General features: G+C 42.1%; 1 protein-coding gene across 3 annotated transcripts in view; it reads left to right on the top strand.

The window, feature by feature from the left end:
* The window catches only part of HMGCLL1 (3-hydroxymethyl-3-methylglutaryl-CoA lyase like 1), a 65,606-nt gene that overhangs the window by 12,662 nt on the left and 31,615 nt on the right, over window positions 1–21,329 (top strand). The window contains exons 2-5 of one of the 3 annotated variants that reach the window (XM_056856492.1): window positions 707–784; window positions 3,327–3,434; window positions 12,248–12,343; window positions 16,740–16,888. In XM_056856492.1, the coding sequence (XP_056712470.1) occupies window positions 707–784; window positions 3,327–3,434; window positions 12,248–12,343; window positions 16,740–16,888 (431 nt within the window). Of the gene's footprint in view, window positions 1–706; window positions 785–3,326; window positions 3,439–12,247; window positions 12,344–16,739; window positions 16,889–21,329 lie in introns of those variants that run through there. The other 2 variants (XM_056856493.1, XM_056856494.1) reach the window with 2 other exon arrangements.

Here is a 21,329-nt window from a genome sequence, read left to right as displayed (position 1 = left end):
AGCAAATAGTGTTTGGCAGGGATGCTTCAAAATAGGAAAAAAATGCAGTGGGAAGTGGGGTTGCCAGCCTCCAGGTGGGGGCTGGAGATCTCCTGGAACAACAACTGATCTTCAGATTGCATTAATTGCTTATTTGTTTATTTAAAACATTTATTCCGCTTCTCTTGGAGAAAATGGCTGCTTTAGAAGGTGGACTGCATGACATTATACCCTCCCCTCCCTAACCCCCTCTCCCAGGCTCCCCCCCCAAATCTCTAGATAGTTACAAACCCAGAGTTCGCAACCCTAGTTGGAAAAGATAAGCCCCCTCTCCCCGCATAGCATTGGGCTCTATGCACCTGGGAATAGAATTTTGAATTGACATTGCAGCAAATATCTGATTGCCAGGACCCAGGGAGGATACAAGGAAAACATAATGTATAGTTAGTCCCTCAGTCATGACATTCAATGGGTAACTTTGGGTGTGACACTGTCTCTCAACCTAATGCACCTCACAGGGTTTTTGTAAGGCTCAAATGGGGTAGGTGAAGAGCTGTATATGCTACCCTGAGCTTCTTAGTGGAAAGGTGGGAAGATAGTGTAATAAAATGAATTGTTTCCTGTTCCTGAAAGCAGTTCTGGGTTTACTCACCCTGGAAGAAGTTTTAACACAGTTTTAATCCTGGTCTTTAATATGTTTCCAAATTTCTTCCCTGTCACATTTCAGGAATTGCTCACAAGTGGATTTCCTGAATTTGTTAAGATAGTAGAAGTTGGTCCAAGAGATGGATTACAGAATGAAAAGGTAATTTAATAATCATGGTTGTTGGAATCTGAGGTAGACCTTTTACGTGTCTATGTCTGGAAAGCAATGTTTGTCACTCCAGATAAGATTATAATTTTATATTAATAGATCTTTCTCTTTTTAATACAAATATACCATAATGGAAGATGATGGGAAGTAGGGGTGAGCAGATTCCTCTAGTCCCATCCCATTTAGCATTAGTCCCATATTCAGCCCAAGTATTTTGCTCCAGTGTCATCTGCCAAGTTGTACAAAATGTCAGGAAAGAGAATCCAAGGATGAAAAAGAGAATGCTTCTCCTCAATTCCACAGTGTCTTTGGTGACTGCACTCAAAAGGGGAAATTATGCAGTCCCATGGGTGCACACTTCTGCAACTCCAAGAACTGGGGATCCTGGAAAAGTACACCCAATGGTTACAACTTAAAAATCTCATCAATAAAATAATAGCTCCTTCAGAACTAGCCCTTTTGTGTACATTTGCTATGGTTAAAAGGCCTTTAATCGCTCTAGGGTGGCCAGGCTTTTAAAGGTGGTGGATGTAGCAAAAAAGAAGAAACTTGCAAGTCTTCCATGATAATGATCAGTTGGAGGGCTTCTCAGTTTTACCCACGTGAAATTGGAAAGACGTTGGGTTTTGTAATGCAGGAATCCAAACCATATGTCCACTGTATCATAGGATAAAAGGGCAAGATTCAAGTCCAGTAGCCCCTTAAAGGCCTACAAGATTTCCAGGGTGTACGTTTTCAGGAATCAAAGCACCTTTTGTCAGATATCTGAAAAGCTTGTTGGTCTTTCAGGTGCCATTGGACTCAAATCATGCTCTTCTGCTGCAGACCAACATGGCTACCGACCTGAAATTATAAGATAAAAGTGATTAAAAGGCATGCTGACAGATTTAAGTTTCAGTCCTAAAAAATTTGTCATTGGGCCATCTTCACGAGCATATTCAGCCATGTGAGAGCAACTTCTTCGTGGTGACAGTTCACATTTTATTTATTTGTTTTTTCAAATAGTTAAACACTGCCATTTTCAACAACTTTCAGGGCAGATAAAGGTATATAACACCACAATGAATTAAAAAAAACATTTTTTTAAAAAAAATCAAATAACTAGGTCACAGAAAATTAAGTTAAAATAAATCAGGCAGACATCAGATTTAGGGTTGCCAGGTCCCTCTTTGCTACTGGCAGGAGTTTTTTGGGGTGGAGCCTGAGGAGAGCGGGGTTTGGGGAGGGGAAGGACTTCAATGCCAAAGAGTCCAATTGCTAAAGCAGCCGTTTTCTCTAGGTGAACTGATCTCTATTGGCTAGAGATCAGTTGTAATAGCAGGAGATCTCCAGCTACTACCTGGAGGTTGGCAACCCTAATCAGGTTGCAAATATTCTCTGGAATAATATGGCCTTTACCTGTGGTCTGAAGACCCATAACAAAGAAACCAAGCAATCTTAACTGGGGAGGGAGCTTGATATAAGGTTTGCCGCTACTGAGACGGCATTTGTGACTAGTGACTGCAGCTCAGATGGTAAGGACACATACGACAGAGTCTCTAGGGAGAATTTAAGCTTTAAGAGGGTTCACGTAGGAGGAGATGATCCTTGATGTACCCTGGACCTGGGTGTAGCAGCTACGTGAATATTGTGGTCATGAGCATGGGCCTCACATACGAGTCTTGATCAGAAATCCTGCTGAGAGGATGGGGTGATGATCAGGTGGGAAAGATCTATGCAATTGGCCCCAACTATATAATTGTGGTATTCTCACATACTACAGTTATGTCAGATACCCTCATGAAGAAAGTTTCAGGGGGTAGCCATGTTGGTCTGCAGTAGAACAGATTCAAGTAAAGAAGCTTCTTAGAGGCCAGCAAGAATTTCAGGGTAAAAGCTTTAGAGAGTCAAAGCTCCCTTTGTCAGACACATGTCAAAATCTTATTCATGGAATTTGCTTCCCCCTCTTAAGAAAACCTTGTCCCTGAAGTCTTCAGAACTGTATGGTGGAACATTAGCCACTGTTGCTCTGTTGGTCACTTGGGAATTAATGGTGATTCCCATTGTGTTTTATATCGTTTCACATATAGAGTTTTACTAGTTTCAGTTAATTTTTTAAATAATTTGTAAGAATTTTTAAATGTGTATTTAAAAATTGTTTTCTGTTGACAAGATGTCTATTAATGTTGGTTGGATTTTATGGCTGCCTTGTGCTAATTGAGATGGTGTGCTCTGTCAAAGGAAAGCTTCTTCACTTAGCATAAAGGAGTCATAGGATCCAGCCCAATGTAAGCAAGTACATAAATAGAGTAGCTTTTACAGACTTCTGAGAAGATCCAACAGTTGTCTGTGAGAATCACAACTGGTTCTTGGGCCATTTTCCTGCCTGTGTCAGTTTTCTTATGCCTAAGAAAACAGCATCTGGTTACGAGTTTTATAATAATTTAAAACATCACTGGTAATTTTTTTTTGTTTTACAATGTTATAAATATCTTTTTTGTCCCAAATGTTCTTACCACATGGCATACAGAAAATATTTCCCCCCTGTTCACAGGCTATAGTTTCTACAGATGTCAAAATCGAGTTAATCGACCGACTTTCTAAAAGTGGTTTGCCTGTCATAGAAGTGACGAGCTTTGTTTCTTCAAAATGGGTACCTCAAGTAGGTAAATATTTAATAGCGGCATAATCACAATTACACTGAAAGCTGCAGTATTTTCACATCTTATGTCAAATCAATTCCCTTCCTGACCACCACTGTCCTACTCCCCTACCTAGCCTTGTTTTTCCTCTTTTCAGATACCACCTGTCTATGCCTGCCCTCTCCCCACTATCCACTGTCAGTTCCCATCTCCTCTTCTCTGTTTCCTCATCTTTTTGATACCTACCCAACTCAAATTGTAAGTCTTCCGGGTTAGAAGGCTGCTATTTCTGTTTTTATTCAGGGTTCTATCAATCCTAAATGTTAAATGGTAACGTAGTTAAACAAGAAGAAGAAGACCAAAACTTTGTTTGAGTCAGCTGGCCCAGTGAATTGGAATCAAATCTTACACTAAATGTTCACTATGTGGGAATACTTTTGTGGATATGAAATCCATCTGGCTTGAGTAAAGCTAGAACTGTACATAATGGTCCTCCTCAAAAAGTAATCCTCAATATCCCAATATTTATTTCAGATAATTTCCTGGACTAAATTAAACTTGGCAATTCTTTGAAAAGCAATAATGTTAATTGTGTGAAACAGAAATATTCTTGGTGCTACTCAGTGAAGATATTAAATATTAGTAGCGTTTATCCTGCCAGAGAGAAAATCTTTGTTAGCTTCCTGTGCTCATCCCTCATGAGATTAATCTGTAATATAAATAGTTGGTGTTTATCACAAGGCTGCCAAGAAAAGAAGAAGCTTTGAAAATGATAAATCTGGGTCTGTCAAGTACATTAATGATAAAGGGGAAAAAGGACCTCCCCCAGTTTTTGTGAATGGGAAACAAAATAGCAAATGAGAAAAACGTAGTATAAAATTATGCTTATGGGAGGGGGAATCATAACTTCACATATGTACTGTAATTGGGGATGACTAACCAAGAAATGGATATTCGGTTTATGGTGGACAGCTCTATGAAAACTTTGAATCAGTGTCTACTGGTACTGGGGGAAAAAAGAAAATTCCATGTCAGGGATGGTTGGGATTAAAATGGTTAAATTGATGGTTCATTTGTATTTGGAAAATGTGCAGTTCTAGTTGCCCCATCTGAAACAGGTTATTATAGAACTGAAAAGTTGCAGAAAAGGTCAACCAAAATAATCGAGGTTGGATTACCTTCCAAACTAGGAATGATTGAAATATTTATGGATTTTTAATTTAGAAAAAAAGATGACTAAGGGGAAATGGAGGGATATGATAGATGTATATAAAACTATTCATAGTGTGGAAAAAGTAGATAGATAAAGATTTTTCTCCTCCCATGCTACTAGTGAAATACTTCTATACCCAGTGAATTAGATCAACGGTACATTAAGTAGAAACCAAAGAAACTACTTCTTCACACAGTGAATTAACTTATTAACATATGGAATCACTTACCCAAGCTGTAGTGATGGCTACTAACTTATATGGATTTTAAAAGTGACTAGGGAAATCCATGAGGGATAGATCCATTGATGACGGAATGAAATTTCTATTGAGTAGTGGTTAGAGTGTCAGATTAGGATCTGGGAGAACCAGGTTCAGATCCCCACTCTGCCATAGAAGTTTGCTGGATGACTTTGGACCAGTCACACTCTGGCATCCTAACCTACCTCATAGGACTGTTGAGAGGATAAAACACAGGCGAGGAGAAGCAGCTTTGGTTCCCCATTGTGGACAAAGGAGGGGTATAAATGTTCATAAATAAATGTTGATAGTCTCCAAGAGCACAGAAGGCTTGCCTTCATACTTTGCTCCCAGAAGCATGTGATTGGTTTCCAAGCAGAAAAGAATATTGTTCTGATCCAGCAGGGCTCTTCTTATGTTCTTGAAGCCAGGATTGTAGGCTGGATTGGGTAGAGAAGGTCATAGTTTAATCATAAGATTGCACGTTTTGATTTTTTAATTGGTGCAATTGATCAGCTAAATCTTTTACTAGCAGGGTAACTCTATGGAGAGTTTCATGGGGCTTGGGAGGGGGGAAACTATTTTTAATTCCCCGCTGTGCTGCAGCAACTGCTCTGGAGGCAGCGTGGCTACGCCGTCTCCAAGAGCAACATAAGTACCTCCCCCTTTAGGATTGGGCTGCCCATCTATTAAGTAACTAACAAATCAGGGGTATTCAGGTTGTTAATCTGTTGATAAACTGATTTAAAATGGTTTGTGGTATTTTTACTCTCATGTAAACAGTCAGAAGCACCTTCCACTTTTAAAGAGACAGTTGTACTTAGGAATGCAATTGAGTACACGTTATATAGAGTGTATTAATAAACATTAATATTTGTGAATCCCTATAAACACGACAACGGTTACATGGAAAGAAAAATGATTCACATTGTTGAAAGGTACTTAAAATAACTTGTATCTTGCTTTTGAAATCTGAAATGACACCAAGCTAATCTCAAGACTTCCGAGACCATGAAATGGAACCAGGAGTAACCATTTCATTTTCATTGCTTATAGAAAAACATCCTGCACTGTACTATTGGATGCTGCCCTTGAAGACAGCTGTTTGGGCCAGTATCATGTATTCAGTTGATGTTCATGATAGCTATTAGAAAACAGCATTAAAATCCTGTGCCTGCTGACATCATGTTTATGGATAGCTCATTGTATGCAGTTGCTCTTGAGTTGAGGATTAGCTTCTTGCATATCTCCTAGAAGAAGAGTTGACGACTTTTCTACCACTTAAGGGAGACTCAAACTGACTTACAAACCTCTTCCCTTCCCCACAACAGACACCCTGTGAGGTAGGTGAGGCTGAGAGAGTGTGACTAGCCCAAGGTCACCCAGCTGGTTTCGTGTGTAGGACTGGGGAAACAAATCCAGTTCACCAGATTAGCCTCCAGAGCTCATGTGGAGGAGTGGGGAATCAAACCCAGTTTTCTAGACTCCACTGCTCCTAACCACCGCTCTTAAACACTACACCATGCTTGCTCTCACAAGAGTGTTTGTAGTGACACACACAGGGCATGTATGGTGACACAACTGACCACCTAATCATGGGCCATAACTTGGCACATGAAAGATTTTAGATGGTCACCAGGCAACCAATGGTCATGTGAATCGATCCTGAGGCAAACAAGAGGCCCAGGATATGGTCCAAAGATGTACCATACAGCAGCTTTAATGAAGCTAAGTGGGTCTGAGTCTCATCAGTGCTTGATTGGGAGACTCCTTGGGAACCCCCATGTATGCCCCCATTCAGTTCTGTGATAGAAAAAAGGTGAGATAGAAATGTAATAAATATATATACATTCATGGAGTGACTAACAAAGTGAGCCTAGTGTATGGGAGGAAATACCATACCACTTTCTCTCCATCAAGAGAGCTCCATCAAGTAGGGACATAAGATAAAACCTATATAATTTCTTATGCCTCTATTAAAACTTATCCTCGCTCATTGTACAGTGTAACATTGAGGTTTGGTGGTTATAGCACTGAAGGACCAAATTGTTCCATCTAGTAATGTACAAAGCAAGCATATACCACCATTTTCCTCCCCCCTTGATTCTTTTTAAAAAATGTGTTTTTAATTCCATCATTTTCCTGTGGGCAGCAAATTTGGCTTAGCCTTGTCAGATATGGAGGAGGGGGGGAGAAGAAACAATTCCTTTTTATTCTCATTTCAAGTCTGGATGTTTTGTTTTAATAGCTTAGTTGATGTTTAGATTAAATTCTGTTTATATGCTAAGGCCGTGTCACTTAGAGATGGAGTGCAGTCTTGCTTATGCCTTCTTAGTACTCCTTTCTTTATTTTCTTAGGTCATGGGAATAGAGCTGCTGGTTATGTTTCCAGCATGGATTCATTTTCTTTCTTTCTTTTTCTTTTCCTTCTTTTCTCCCCTTTTAGTATTTTAAAGCTCTTTTACCATTTCCCTTCTAACATTTTGTTTGGCAGAGGGCTTCTGACTGAAAGCAGCCAGAAGTAAAAAATTTTAAAAAAAAAAAAAATTCTGCAGTAGCAAAGGTGCCATATAAAACAGGATCCCACACCTATAATCGAAATCGCCAAGAATGATAAACAGCTGCCATTGAAATGCTTATTGCTTAAGTATCTTACTGCACTTTGAAAGTTAATTGCATAAATGTTAAAAGTACATGATAAAGTAAGACTCTGCTTACAAGAAAAATACCAAGGAGACAAATACATTATGTAAACATGATTTGCAATGATTGAGTTTCATAGAGCTTGAGTCGTACTTCCAGTGTAGCCTTTTAACGGTATTTTCAGTTCTGCGGTAACCATTAAAACCATAGACTTTTGTCACACTGATTTATCCTTACAGTAGATATTTGGTTTCATAGGCTTCCCTTGGTCTGGGAGGTTTGGGTGACATTTGTTGTTTAATACAGGAATTAAAATTTTTGGGACTGGAGTCCAAAAGGCAGGGCACAGTTAAGTGATTGTTTTATTGATGATGTTTTTAATACTGCTTTACAGCATTCAAGCAGGACTCCCCTCCTCAGGCATTTAATAAACATTCAATACAAATGGCCCTCACAAAGCATTCAAAAATGTATTTGTTAGTGGAAATGGAAGAAACTGACATCTGTGATGGACTGGTTAAAAGGATCTGGAATGTAGTGTAACCATCTTCTTATAAAAGAGAACGGAAGGAAAAACAATCAAGTAGAATTGCAAAGAACTGGATATTGTTTATCGACTATTAGAATACAATATTTTTTACTTATTTTTAACATTAAAATATTTATATGCTGCCTCTTCAAAAACCTCCTGAGGCAGTTCTGCACGCCCATATGTTTCTGTACAACAGAATGTATTATTTTCTCTGATATACAAATAAATAAATCATACACACAAACATTAGGAAGAACTTCCTGACAGATAGAGTGGTTCCTCAGTGGAACAGCCTTCCTCAAGAGGTAGTAGGCTCTCCTCCTCTGGAGGTTTTTCAGCACAGGCTGGATGCCCATCTGACAGCTGATTCGATGAGTCACTATGAAGCTAGGCAGATCATGAGAGAAAAGGCAGAAAGGGATAAGCCAGTGCTCGGTTCTTGTGGCTTTTTTCTTATATGCCCAGGTAATGCTGACTGCCACTTTGGGGTCAGGAAGGAATTTTCCTCCAGGTCATGTTGGTGCAGGGATTCTGGAGCTTTTTTTGCAGGGGGAGTGGGGCGGGGGAGGTGGCTGTGAATTTCCTGCACTGCGCAGGGGGTTGGAGTAGATAACCCTTGGGGTCCCTTCCAGCTCTATGTGTCTGTACACCCATTAGGTTTTTAAACAAAACAAAATACTTGGGTTCACATTCTAGCCTTAAAACATAGTAAGTGGTTTGTGCAGTGAAAATATATTTAATGTGTACAAGGTAGGAATGTGCATAGAGTAGAATCCATATTCGGTTAGATTTTTGCAATTGGGCTATGGATGGACCCCACCATGGGATAATTAAAATCAAACTGCAAACAGTCGTATTTTCAATGATAGGGGATTACCACACTTTGTATTCCCAGCGATGTATTAAGAGTTTGAAAATTATAAAAAACATTGCTTTAAAAGGGTTTTTGGATACCACGGTTTATAAATGGTTGGAAGACGTCTTCACAGCTAAAGGGGACAAACAAAGTGCGAACAGTATTTTTTATAACTTTCAAACTCTTAATACATCGCTGGGAATACAAGTGCGGTAACCCCCACTCTCTGGTAAATAGGTGGAGGATCTACCTCCTGAACGTTTTAGTATTTGGACCTTGTTTTTGACTGGTGGCCACTGCATTAAATTACCAGCCATTGGTAGTAATGAGAAATAATTAGTATATCTATGGGGGTTACCGCACTAGGTATTCCCAGCGATGTATCAAGAGTTTGGAAATGTTATAAAAAACATCGCTTTAAAAGGGTTTTTGGATGCCACAGCTAAAAAATGGTTGGAAGACATCTTCACAGCTAAAGGGGCCAAACAAAGTGCGAACAGTATTTTTTATAACGTTTTCAAACTCTTAATACATCGGTGGGAATACATAGAAAGTGTGAACAGTATTTTTTATAACATTTTCAAACTCTTAATACATTGCTGGGAATAAAAAGTGAGGTAACCCCTATAGGTTCACTGAGGGAATAAAGATTAGATGTGACAAGTAGGTTTGGCAGGCTGATCCTGACTACCAGAGGGAGGGTTGGGGAGTGGGGACACGGGAAGGTGTGATGTCACCAGCGTCACTATGTCGCTTCTGGATTGTACCACTCTAGCTCTGGGAATTTCTGGAAACTCAATGGTAAAGCATATCGGCACAAGATGTCAGCAGTTTTTAAAGAGAGTTTTCTCCCACCTCCTCTTGGAACCTGGTGGGCAAGGGCAGTAATTGGCGGGTGGCCTTTTGTCATAGCAGCCGGACTGGTAATCCAAATGGCCATCAAAATAGGTGCAATAGAATCTCAAGGCCTTGGCCTGGGTGGCCCAGGCTAGCCAGATCTTGTCAGATCTTGGAAGCCGGGTCAGCCTGAATAAGTGTTTGGATGGCAGACTGCCAAGGAATTCCAGGGTCGCTACACAGAGGCAGGCAGTGGCAAACCACCTCTGTTAGTATCTTGCCTTGAAAACCATATGGGGTTGCCATAAGTTGCCTGCAACTTGATGGCACTTTACACACACACGCACACACACACACACACATACAATTTAAAAATGCTATGAGCTCTAGGTTCTTGAGGTAGCTCAATGCAAAATATATGTTGTATACCACTGGAATAAATGTGTTCCTCTCTACAGGTGAATATAGCCAGTGTAGCTTTTCTAGGAGCTGTGTAGATTGACTGCCTTCTTGGAACTGCTCCATCCCTACTGGCCAGGGAAGTGATTCCGTGGGCATTGTTCTCTCCTTGTAGGCCTGTACAGTATCTCAGACTACTGCAAGAATCTTTTAAGAAGATCTGGTCCTGGACCATATCAAAGGAGGAAGCTGTAACAGTGCTTTTGGTTGGGGGGGCTGTCCAGCTTCAGATGACCTCTCGTTCTAGTATTATAAGAGGGAGAAAAGCTTTTCCCTGTCCACTCTCTCCCTAACATGCATAATTTTATAGACTTCTATCATGTCTCCCCTTAACCGCCTTCTTTCCAAGCTAAACAGCCCTAAGCGTTTTAACTGCTCCTCATAGGGCAGTTGATCTTGTCCCCTGATCATTTGGTTGCTCTTTTCTGCACCTTTTCTGTAGATACATGTGACTTCATAAAAAGTCATGTGGAGAATGGGAAGAGGAAAGGACAGAGAGAGAGAGAGGTGGGGTCAGAGGGCAGCTCCTAGGTTAAGACAAAGAGAGGGACATCCCATTCAAGGAGATAAAACGTATACACACTTAGAGTGTTGAACAGCCCCACCCCCCAATGTCCAGGCATGCTGAGTCACTCACTCCAATGTAGTAGGCGTAGAAAATGAGCAACATGGAAGGCCATGCAGAGGGCAGCCTTGCCCACTTCTACCCCATTTGCTGCTACTTCCACAGCAAGGTTCTCATTTTGTGTCTCTGTCGAATGTCCCATTGTGAGCTGTGTGTGTGAAGTGCCGTCAAGTTGCGGCCGATTTATGGCGACCCCTTATGGGGTTTTCAAGGCAAGAGACTAACAGAGGTGGTTTGCCAGTTCCTTCCTCTGTACAGCATCCCTGGTATTCCTTGGTGGTCTCCCATCCAAATACTAACAAGGGCAGACCCTGCTTACCTTCTGAGATCTGAAGAGATCAGGCTAGACTGGGCCATCCAGGTCAGGGCATTGTGAGCTACGCGTGACTATAATGTGAGTACATAGGTTAGCTCTCATCTCAGCTCTGCATAATACAGATATGACCAAATGATTTCTAGTTCCTCACATGTGTGCAAATGCTACAGTGGGAGTTTTAAAGTGGAAATGGCACAGCAAGCATCCATGTGTTTTTTATCCATAGGCACTTGTGTTGTGGTGTACAACTTACAATGTAAAACCTCTTTTTTGGTAAATAGAAAAAAATGAAGCTGTTTAGACTTGCCATGAGTTATATAAATGTGCCTCCTTACTATTGTGACTCATTATTCAAAGTCTCTAATAAACTAAGCTAATGCTTTTTAGTGAAACAGGAACTGTTTGCACTGTTGAATTTATCCATTCTTGCCCCCTCCCAAAGTTAATTAGTAAAGCAAGAATTTTAAAAAGTGCTGTCAAGTCACTTCCGACTTAGGGCAACCCTATGAATCAATGTCCTCCAAAACATCCTATCTTTAACAGCCTTGCTCAGGCCTTGCAAACTAAGGGCTTTCTTTATAGAGTCAATCCATTTCTTGCTGGGTCTTCCTCTTTTCCTGCTGCCTGCAAATTTTCCTAGCCTAACTGTCTTTTCCAGTGACTCTTGTCTTCTCATAATGTGACCAAAGTATGATAGCCTCAGTGTAGTCATTTTAGCTTCTAGGGTCAGTTCAGGCTTGATTTCATCTATAACCCACTGATTTTTGTGTTTTTTTGGCCGTCCACGATATCTATAACACTCTCCTCCAACACCACGTCTCAAAGGAATCTACTTTCTTCCTACCATCTTTCTTCATTGTTCAGCTTTCACACCCATACATAGTAATAGGGAATACGACGGCATGAATTAACTTGATCTTGGTTGCTAGTGACACACCTGTATTCCCTGAAAAATGAAAATAGGGCTGTTTTGCTGTTGTGTCTAACATTAGAAAAATACAAGGGTGTCATACTGTAAATATTTGTTGCTAATTAATAATCATCAGGTAAATGTCTGGTACAGATCTGTGGCATTAAGTAACTAAACCAGCTTTTCCCTCTCTCTCTCTTTAAGATGGCAGATCACACAGAAGTAATGAGAGGAATAGAATGTTACCCTGGAGTCCGATATCCAGTACTCACTCCTAATCTTCAAGGTTTCCATTCTGCTGTATGTATGTTACTTGCAGTATCAATCCACATATTAAAGATCGTGTTTGTTACGGCTAGAAAATACCATGTGAAGCTCCATCTAGTTACTTTTGTCAGAAATGAGATGGCCTAGTTTAAACTCTGTGAGTTTTTGTGGGCCAAGCTAAGCAAATTCGCAAATCTGTTTTAAATTTATGTGCTTCCCTTTTATCCCTGCCTGCGCTTTCTTGCCCTCCCCTCTCTTTGTTGTCTCCCTTGTGGCAAATTTTAGATTTCATGCTGCATACCTATTCTCTAGTGACAGAGGAGCATGCCTATTGTTTTGGGTGTGGTGGAACACAGGCAGGATGGTGCTGCTGCAGTCGTTTTGTTTGTGGCTTCCTAGAGGCACCTGGTTGGCCACTGTGTGAACAGACTACTGGACTTGATGGGCCTTGGTCTGATCCAGCAGGGCCTTTCTTATGCTCTTATGTTCTAGATGGTAAGCTCCTAGGTTTGCCAGGTCCCTCTTCACCACCGGCGGGAGGTTTTGGGGGGCGGAGCCTGAGGAGGGCGGGGTTTGGGGAGGGGAGGGACTTCAATGCCATAGAGTTCCATTGCCACAGCGGCCATTTTCTCCAGGGGAACTGATCTCTATTGGCTGGAGATCAATTGTAATAGCAGGAGATCTCCAGCTAGTACCTGGAGGTTGGCAATCCTATAAGCTCCTAATGGAAGGGACCTCTTTTCGTATCTTGCAAAGCGCCCTATATACGTAAATAATATCAATGGATGATAACAATCGCACAATGTTTCACCAATCTAGTGTAAGGTGTCAGTCCCTATTTCAAAAATATGGAACAGGAGGGGGAAAAAGAATTGTGTAATGGCTTGTTTATGTTTTCAGTCTGCATTGGAATACATTTCTTTAGGCATAGGTGGAAGCTATACATCTGAGATCTGATTAGTGAGCGAAGAGAGAATTTAATTAATCCTGACAATTACCTTTTTTTCTCTGGAAGCCTTAGTGACTATGGAAAGTGCATGGCTTCAGTCCCAGAACCTTCATTTGTTTCCATGTGGGAAACTCATCATACTTAAAAGGAGTCCCATTTATTTCAATGACAAAGGTTGGCTTGAATAAACTTTCAGATAATTTCAGGGTTAGAAGTGCACTAATGTTCTTAGGGTAAATCCTATTAAATTTATCGAGAAAGAGGCCCATCGCAAAGCAAACAGGAATACATTATTTCTTTCTCAGCGTGATATTTGATAACCAGCACAATGATTTAATTTAGTTTATTCTCTGCCCTAACCAACCTATAAAACTAGCAAATTCATCCCAATACAACTCTTAGTCTCTAGAGTGCCACTCGACTCCTGTTTTATTTTTCATATAAATCACATAAAGAACTTTGCCAGGGAAAATGGAGGCGATCTGCTCAGGAGCTTGCCTTGTGTGTCATCAAGGGGGTTCATGAAGGAGACGCTCTTGTGGAGGTTTGCAGCATGCCTAATGAGTAGGGATACCAACATCCAGGTACTAGCTGGAGATCTTCTGCTGTTATAACTGTTCTCCAGCCATTAGAGATCAGTTCACCTGGAGAAAATGGCTGCTTTGGCAATTGGACTCTATGGCATTGAAGTCCCTCCCTTCCCCAAACCCCACCCTCCTCAGGCTCTGCCCCAGAAACCTCCCACCAGTGGTGAAGAGGGACCTACTAATGAAAATAAGCATTCTGGTACTGCCCCTTATTTACTTGTGGTGACCAGAATGTAGATAGACTATCTGCCTGCTTACATTCCTCACTCACATTCATAGTGGAGTGTGTGGCCAGCATGCTTATGCTAGGTAGATATGCCATTTATATTGTGGTACAGCATGGAATCTTTGTAAGGGAAATGGTTTTCTTATGGCCAGAGGTTTAGTCCCTAAATTTAACCAGTGTCTGGAAGCAGTACACAGCTAATTTGTCTCGCACATGAATGCATGAAACTGTCATACACTGAGTCAGACCATTGATCTGTCAAGGGTCAGAAGTATCTGCTCTGGCAGATGGTATAATCTAAGGGCAGCTGTTCTCCAGGGGCATAGGCCCTACCTTCCTAATCCTTTTAGCTGGAGATTCTGGGACTGAATCTGAGACATTCTGCATGCCAAAGAGATGCCCTACCACTGAGCCATGGCCATCTCTAACCAATACTGTAATCAGCTTTCGCATAACTCAATACACCTTTTGCCTTAGTATTAAAATTAGGATACATTCATGTACAAGCTAGGAACCCTTTTAGAACCTTTTAAAGTTTTTTGAAAGTGTCAATAAGTGTCATGGGATAAGAGGACAAATCCTCTTATGGATTGAGAGCTGGCTGAAAAATAGGAAGTAGAGAGTAGGAATCAATGGTCAGTTCTCACAATGGAGGGATGTGAGCAGTGGGGTCCCTCAGGGATCTGTGTTGGGACCGGTGCTTTTCAACCTGTTCATCAGTGACCGGGAGTTGAGGGTGAACAGTGAGGTGGCCAAGTTTCCGGATGACACCAAATTGTTTAGGGTGGTTAAAACAAAATCGGACTGTGAAGAGCTCTGAAAGGGTCCCTTCAAACTGATCTCTAGTATCAGAGGAGCATGCCTACTGTATTAGGTGCTGTGAAACACAGGCACGATGCTGCTGCTGCAGTTGTCTGGTTTGTGGGATTCCTAGAGGCACCTGGTCGGCCACTGCGTGAACAGACTGCTGGACTTGATGGGCCTTGGTCTGATCCAGCATGGCCTTATGTTCTTGAGACTTGCAGGGGCTGGGAGTATTTTACTTCTTGCCCAGTCACTCGCTAGCCAGCCTACCTGCTTGCCCACTGCACTGCCACCACTCCTTCCCCACCTGCCTACCTGGTGGCAGGGGGTGGTGGCCGTTCCTACACTTCCTTCCCTGCCTGCCCCCTCCCATGGTGGAGCAATGATGGTAGAGGGGCTGGCAGCAGTGGCTTCAGCAGTGAAGTGGGTGAACAGTGGAGGCTCTTGCTCCTCTTCCCCTGCCAGCCTGCAGCTCTGCCACCTCAGTGGTGGATGGATGGCAGGGCACCCCCCACAGAGGAGTGGTGGTAATGGCAGGGCTAGTGCCGGTGAGGGGGGGCATCAGTCACTCCCACTTTTCCCCCTACACCTGACAGCCCAGCCAGGAGAGGCAGGGGCAGTGTGCCTGGCAGCAGTGGGGGGGAGGCGATGGCAGCGCTCTACTCCTCTCCTTTGCCAATCTGTTGGCTTAGGAGAGGTGGCAGCAGTGGGGCCAGCAACAGCAGTGGGCTCTCCAGTGGCTCCTTTCAGCTGACTCCTCCCTGCTAGCAGTGGGGGCTGTCACTCCCCCTCACTTGGCTACTCAGATGGCTGGCGTGGTGGTGGCTTCCCCTACTCCTCCCCAACCTGGCTCAAGAGGTGGTGGCAGTAGCTCTGGCTTTCCCTCTCTTCCCTGTCTGTTTGCCTGGCCACCTGCCTGCATTGGGCAGTGGTGGGTTCACCTCTTGCTCCCTCCTCTGCCCACTTTCAATCCACAGCGATGCTCCGTTACATTGTCTGCACAAGTGCAGACAAACCTTCCTTTCCTTTCCCTTCTCCCTCCCTCAATTTTCTGCAGACCATCTGATCCTTGCCCCAGTGTTTGAAACTATTATCTGCCAGGTTCAGCATTAGCTATGGGACTGGAGAAGAAGGATCCTGTTCAGTTCCTGAAAAGAATGAATATAATGATACAGTCAAATAGAAGTAGAAACTATAATCATAATTAGAGACATAGGATCATAGAGTTGGAAGGGGCCTCCAAGGTCATCTGGTCCAACCCCTTGCACAATGTAAGAAAATCACAACTACCTCCCCCTCTTCCCCAGTGACCCCTGCTGTATTCCCAGAGGAAGGCAAAAAAAAACCTCCAGGATCCCTGGCCAATCTGGTCTGGAGGAAAATTCCTTCCTGACTTTAAAGTCACAATTGGCATTAAACTGAGCCAAAAACTGACACAACCCCTCTCATGATCTGCCTAAATTAACAGAATTAGATGTTATGAGGGATTCAGGGCTCTGATTATCCATTGTCATGTCACCCACTCACCAATAATTCTTTGCCTAGAAATGTCTTGTTAAAGAAATTTGTGGCTTGCATATCTCTTACCTTTCAAGTGGTAGCCTATGAACCAGAGTGAGGGGCAGGCACATATTGAATATCATGATGTCTCATCACACTTTTACTAAGTTTTACATATATAGAAGATATATGAAGATATAGATATAGATTTCTAGTAGCTGTGTGCCCCCTATAATGTCTAGCTAGGCCATGAACCTCCCTTCATCGGATGTAATATCATTTGAAATTGATGGAATTGCTTCCATGGTAAATGCAGTTGGGGTGAACTGAATATCTCTTTTGTTGCTAATGTGTTTATTTCAGATTGCTGCAGGGGCAACAGAAGTGTCAGTCTTTGGTGCAGCATCTGAGTCGTTCAGCAAAATGAATATTAACTGCACCATAGAACAAAGCATGGACAAATTTGAAGATGTTGTTAAATCAGCGAGGAGTATGGATATACCAGTGCGAGGGTAATTATAGACTTAGCTAATATAACCATTTCTGAATGATAGCTCTAATTTCATAATGAAAGGGATCTGTCACATATGACATATGAAACAGATTACAGCTGTTTCACTTTACCACTCCATTGCTAATCCATTGGTGGTTTGCTGGAAGTGTCCAAAGTGGATCTGTTTTACCACAGCATGCCCCATTGTAAGCCTCATCATAAGTTGAATGGGATCTTGCAGTCTTCAGACATGGCCATGGCCATGTGCTGGGTTGTTTAGTCCTCAATCACAAGTATTAGCATACGTAAGACTGGAATCTTACCTTCTGGTCTGTTAATTCCTGTATACTGTTGACCATAATAGTATTCTAGCAAATCCAAAATGGATCATAGAATCATAGAGTTGGAAGGGACCACCAGGGTCATCTAGTCCAACCCCCGGCACAATGCAAGAAATTCACAACTACCTCCCCTCCCACACCCCCAGTGACCCCTACCCCATGCCCAGAAGATGGCAACAAAAACCCTCCAGGATCCCTGGCCAATATGGCCTGGTGTAAAGTTGCTTCCTGACCCCAAAGTGGCACTCAGCACTACCCTGGGCTTGCTAGAAAGGGCCATGATGCAACCCTTCCTGCCCTCCCTCTCATGATCTGCCTAAGTTCACAGAATCAGCATTGCTGACAGATCTAGCCTCTGCTTAAAATAGGGTTGCTAACCTCCAGGTAATCAGTACAGGAGCGAAAAACACATATAGGTGCAAAGAATGTTTATATGCTACTGTGTCTAATATAATACGCACTCATAAATACACAATATGAACCACACAAACAATATTACCATGCACCAACATACAAAACCATCTCAAGAATGGTGGTAACCAGGAACAGTTCAATTCAAAAGTGCAATGTCTCTCAAAGTCTTTACATAATTCTTCTGTATTCGTCTCATGCAGGTAAGTGAGCAATAATAACAGGTATTAAATATGCAGGGAGGAATAACTTCATGGAGGATACGGCCGTTTCAAATTCTTTGCAATTGAATTCTTCATCAGTCCTTCAAGCATGTTCCTCTTATATTGCACATCTTAGTAATAAATTTCAAAGTGCTGTATACAAATCAGTTCAGTTCCCACGAAGGGTAACATTCACAAATTTGCTGGAGGTGTTTGCTGGAAGTGCGCGGTGTTGGCACTGGAAGGAGCCACTTCGCTGCTTTTCCTCTTGTCCATGGGGTTCGGGCTGCATGCTGCACACTTCCATCCAATGTATACAGGGTTGCCTTTGCCAGTTGCAGGCAGTGTTGGCTGGAAGTGCCCGGCGTCGGTGTGGGAAGTGGCCAAACTGGAGGTAGGAAGCACAGCAGCATTTTTTGTAAAGGCAGCAGCACCAAGAGAACTAAAAAGAAGAAGAAAGGAATGTGCTAAAGATAAATTGATGAAGTTGCCCAATCCATTTTGATAAAATATATGTTTTGTGTTAAACTATGTAGTTGGAAGAAACTTTTTTTTTTTTGGCCATAAAAGCACTTGCAGTTGTTGCCCCTGAAGGCTGAGCAACTTGGGAAATGGAAGCAGTTTTTTTTTCTTCAGTACTCATTTGAATTTCACATTTTCTTTCTATTTGGGGGGTGGGTGGGAGGAGTAAGTACAAGACAAGTTGGTAGATTTGCCTTTTCTGCCCAGTTACTAAGCAAACCATTGGTAGTGTGCAAAATGCTCTTGAAGTCTTTCTTTTCTCCTGACTATACATGACCAATAGGTAAGTGTTGAATGCTACACTGAAAATATATTGCAAAAGTTTGTATCTTCCCTGGACTATTAAATTGTGATTTTTGGGGTGGGGGGTATAATTTTTGTAGATTTTCTCAGTGGAAGCTTTTCCTCAGGGTGGGAATTGCTGCTTGAATCCCCCGCCCCGCCCTTCAGCAAACGTTGAAGTTTCCACTGAGAAAATGAAGTGCAGATATACACACATATACTTATTTACAGTTCTTGGAAATGAAAATGTATAACAGATTCCCTCCCCCTAGCCAGGTTATCGCATCGCCATCAGTAACTCATACCACTCAACAGGCAACAAAGGAATTCCTTGAAACAGAGCAAGTATTTATTGTATGCCAACATGTTCAAAGGTACCTGTGTTACCCTAGCATGATGGTATAGAAAATGCTCTACCACCAAGATATGCATCAACCACATTTTTCATTTTCTTTGGCCCGCAGCCATGCAGTTGCCAGTAGAAATGTTAATGTCTAGCAATGGCAACACTTGATGCTGAACAAACAAGCCATAAATGCAAGGCCTATATGACATGATGATGTCATCCTTTCAATTATTTTTCAAGAGGTTGCAAAGTGTTCGTTGGAAAGGTACTGTAGTCCGGCACGGCTACCTGCCACTGGTTACCATGGCAGCATTTCAGAAAGAGCCTTGAAATCCTGATTCAGTACCATTTTTGTTCTACAGGTAGCCAATCCATTTTAGCTTCCTGGTGGCATCACTTTTCATTGGCAGTAGAATGCCAGCTTGAAAAACACAACAACTGGTGTTGAAGCCATATCTGATTGCAACAGTAACAGCAGTGAATCATTATGGGGGTTTAGATGGTGTTTTTGGTGACTCCTTGAAAGCCCCCTTCTTGAGCCAAAACAGTTTCTTCCTAAACATTGGGCTCAGACATTATCTAAAGTGTATATTAAGGAAAAAATTCTACATTGTTTTGTGCACATACATTGTACATTATGGGCATACATCTTATTTTCAAGTTTTAAAATAAGTGATGATCCTTCACTGTACATAATCTCTTATTTCTCTCTTTGCACTTTTGGTGCATACACAGTGGGCCAGGGCAGTCTGGATGATGGGAGGTCTTTTGTACTTTCCCCATATTTTCCATCCAGCTTTCTCTTATGCTCAAATTATATGATCTATGGATCCATGATCTATGGAACTTGCATAAGATGACTTACAGCACATTCCTGAGCTTTTGGTGGCCCGGGTGGTGTGGCCAAGGCACTGCTGCAGCGCCTCCGAAGCCATTCCCCAGCCGTTGAAAGGCTTTAAAAAGCCTTTTAAAGAGTGTTGTGTTTTTTTAAAAGGGGGGGCATTTTGCCCCATTGAAAACAGCGAGGCTGCTCCAGCTTTTTGCAATAAGGCAAAAAAAAAAAAAGCTGTTATTTTAGTCAGCGCACCTGGGGCAAAAGGGGTCAGGAAGCTGCCTACTGGCAGCTCCGCCCCCCAGCGTGCTTTGGGAATGCCCTCTGGGATGCCAGCACAGGGCTTTGTGTCAGTGGGACACCGGCAGAAGGCCCAGACAGCATCCCTGGATAGGGAGGATGGCATCTGAGTCCCCCCGCCAGCATCTGTGCCACCCTGGACTACATAAGTGGCATGGGCGCTGGCGCAGGGGGGCACAAATGTCCTTTCAGGTCAGGAATGGGCTGTTAGTGGAGGAGGATGGTTTTGTAGGAGTTATTCACAGATTCCTTGTTACCATGGCTGTCTTGGTGAACTGCCTGCATATGCCCCTGTGCATGTACCATGGAGGTAAAGGGAGTTATGGGGCTCTATGGCTCTCTGTCTACCCAAGGGTGTTGTAGCCATGCAGGGAAGAATTATACTCATATTGGCCTGGATCCTGTCTAGAATTTTCATGGATGGAAGAGGGGCAATTTTTACTAATTATCTCTCTCCTGGAAGAGATTCTGATTTCCCCAAGCTATTTGTGGGATCTCTTGTCCCTCAGGAGCACTGTTTTGGGGGGGGGGGTATTTGCAGCTGCTGTGAGAAGGGGGAAGTGCCAAAAATTGCCCCCTCCTTCTTGTGCTCACAAGGTGGGGACCCAACCATTGCTTTTTCCAAGGGATTATTTTTCTGTGAAGTTACATATATCTACAGGAACTTAGAACTTCAATTCTACCCTTTTATTTTTGCACAGAAACCTGGTTTCAGAAATAATCTTGACCTTCAGTTTCCGTGTATGAATATGTTTTCCTGGCAATCTGGAAAGTACGTAGTAAATATAAACCCATGGCAAGTGACGAATCCTATGAAAAATGCACTCAAAACTTCAGTGAAGATTTGAGCTTCACTTTGTAGTGAAGCTACATGTAATAAAGGAAATTTAGAATATTTATGCTATCAAAAGCCTAACAGAGTACACAGACATTTTAAGTGTCTACTGAAAATTTTCAATTGCTTGTTGGAAAAAAAAAAAGGAAATTGTACGCTCCCTTAAAGATTTCCACTACTTATTCATATCATAAGGGTGTTTTTATAATTTGTTTTTTGGATGAACCCCATACATTTACAAAATCCCCATCAGAATTTAGTGGCAAATCAGCTTTATTTTTTTTAAAGTCTGATGTCATCTAATTACTGTCGCACCTGTTGTACTTATTACATTTTACTGAAATTTCTCAATTTGAGATACTGCTGTTCAAAGATATAATTCAAGTTG

This window comes from Euleptes europaea, chromosome 10 (genome assembly GCF_029931775.1).
Source record: "Euleptes europaea isolate rEulEur1 chromosome 10, rEulEur1.hap1, whole genome shotgun sequence".
Taxonomy (NCBI): Eukaryota; Metazoa; Chordata; class Lepidosauria; order Squamata; family Sphaerodactylidae; genus Euleptes; species Euleptes europaea.
The sequence above is the reverse complement of the archived record's forward strand: the minus strand, read 5'-3'. Positions and strand labels throughout refer to the sequence as shown.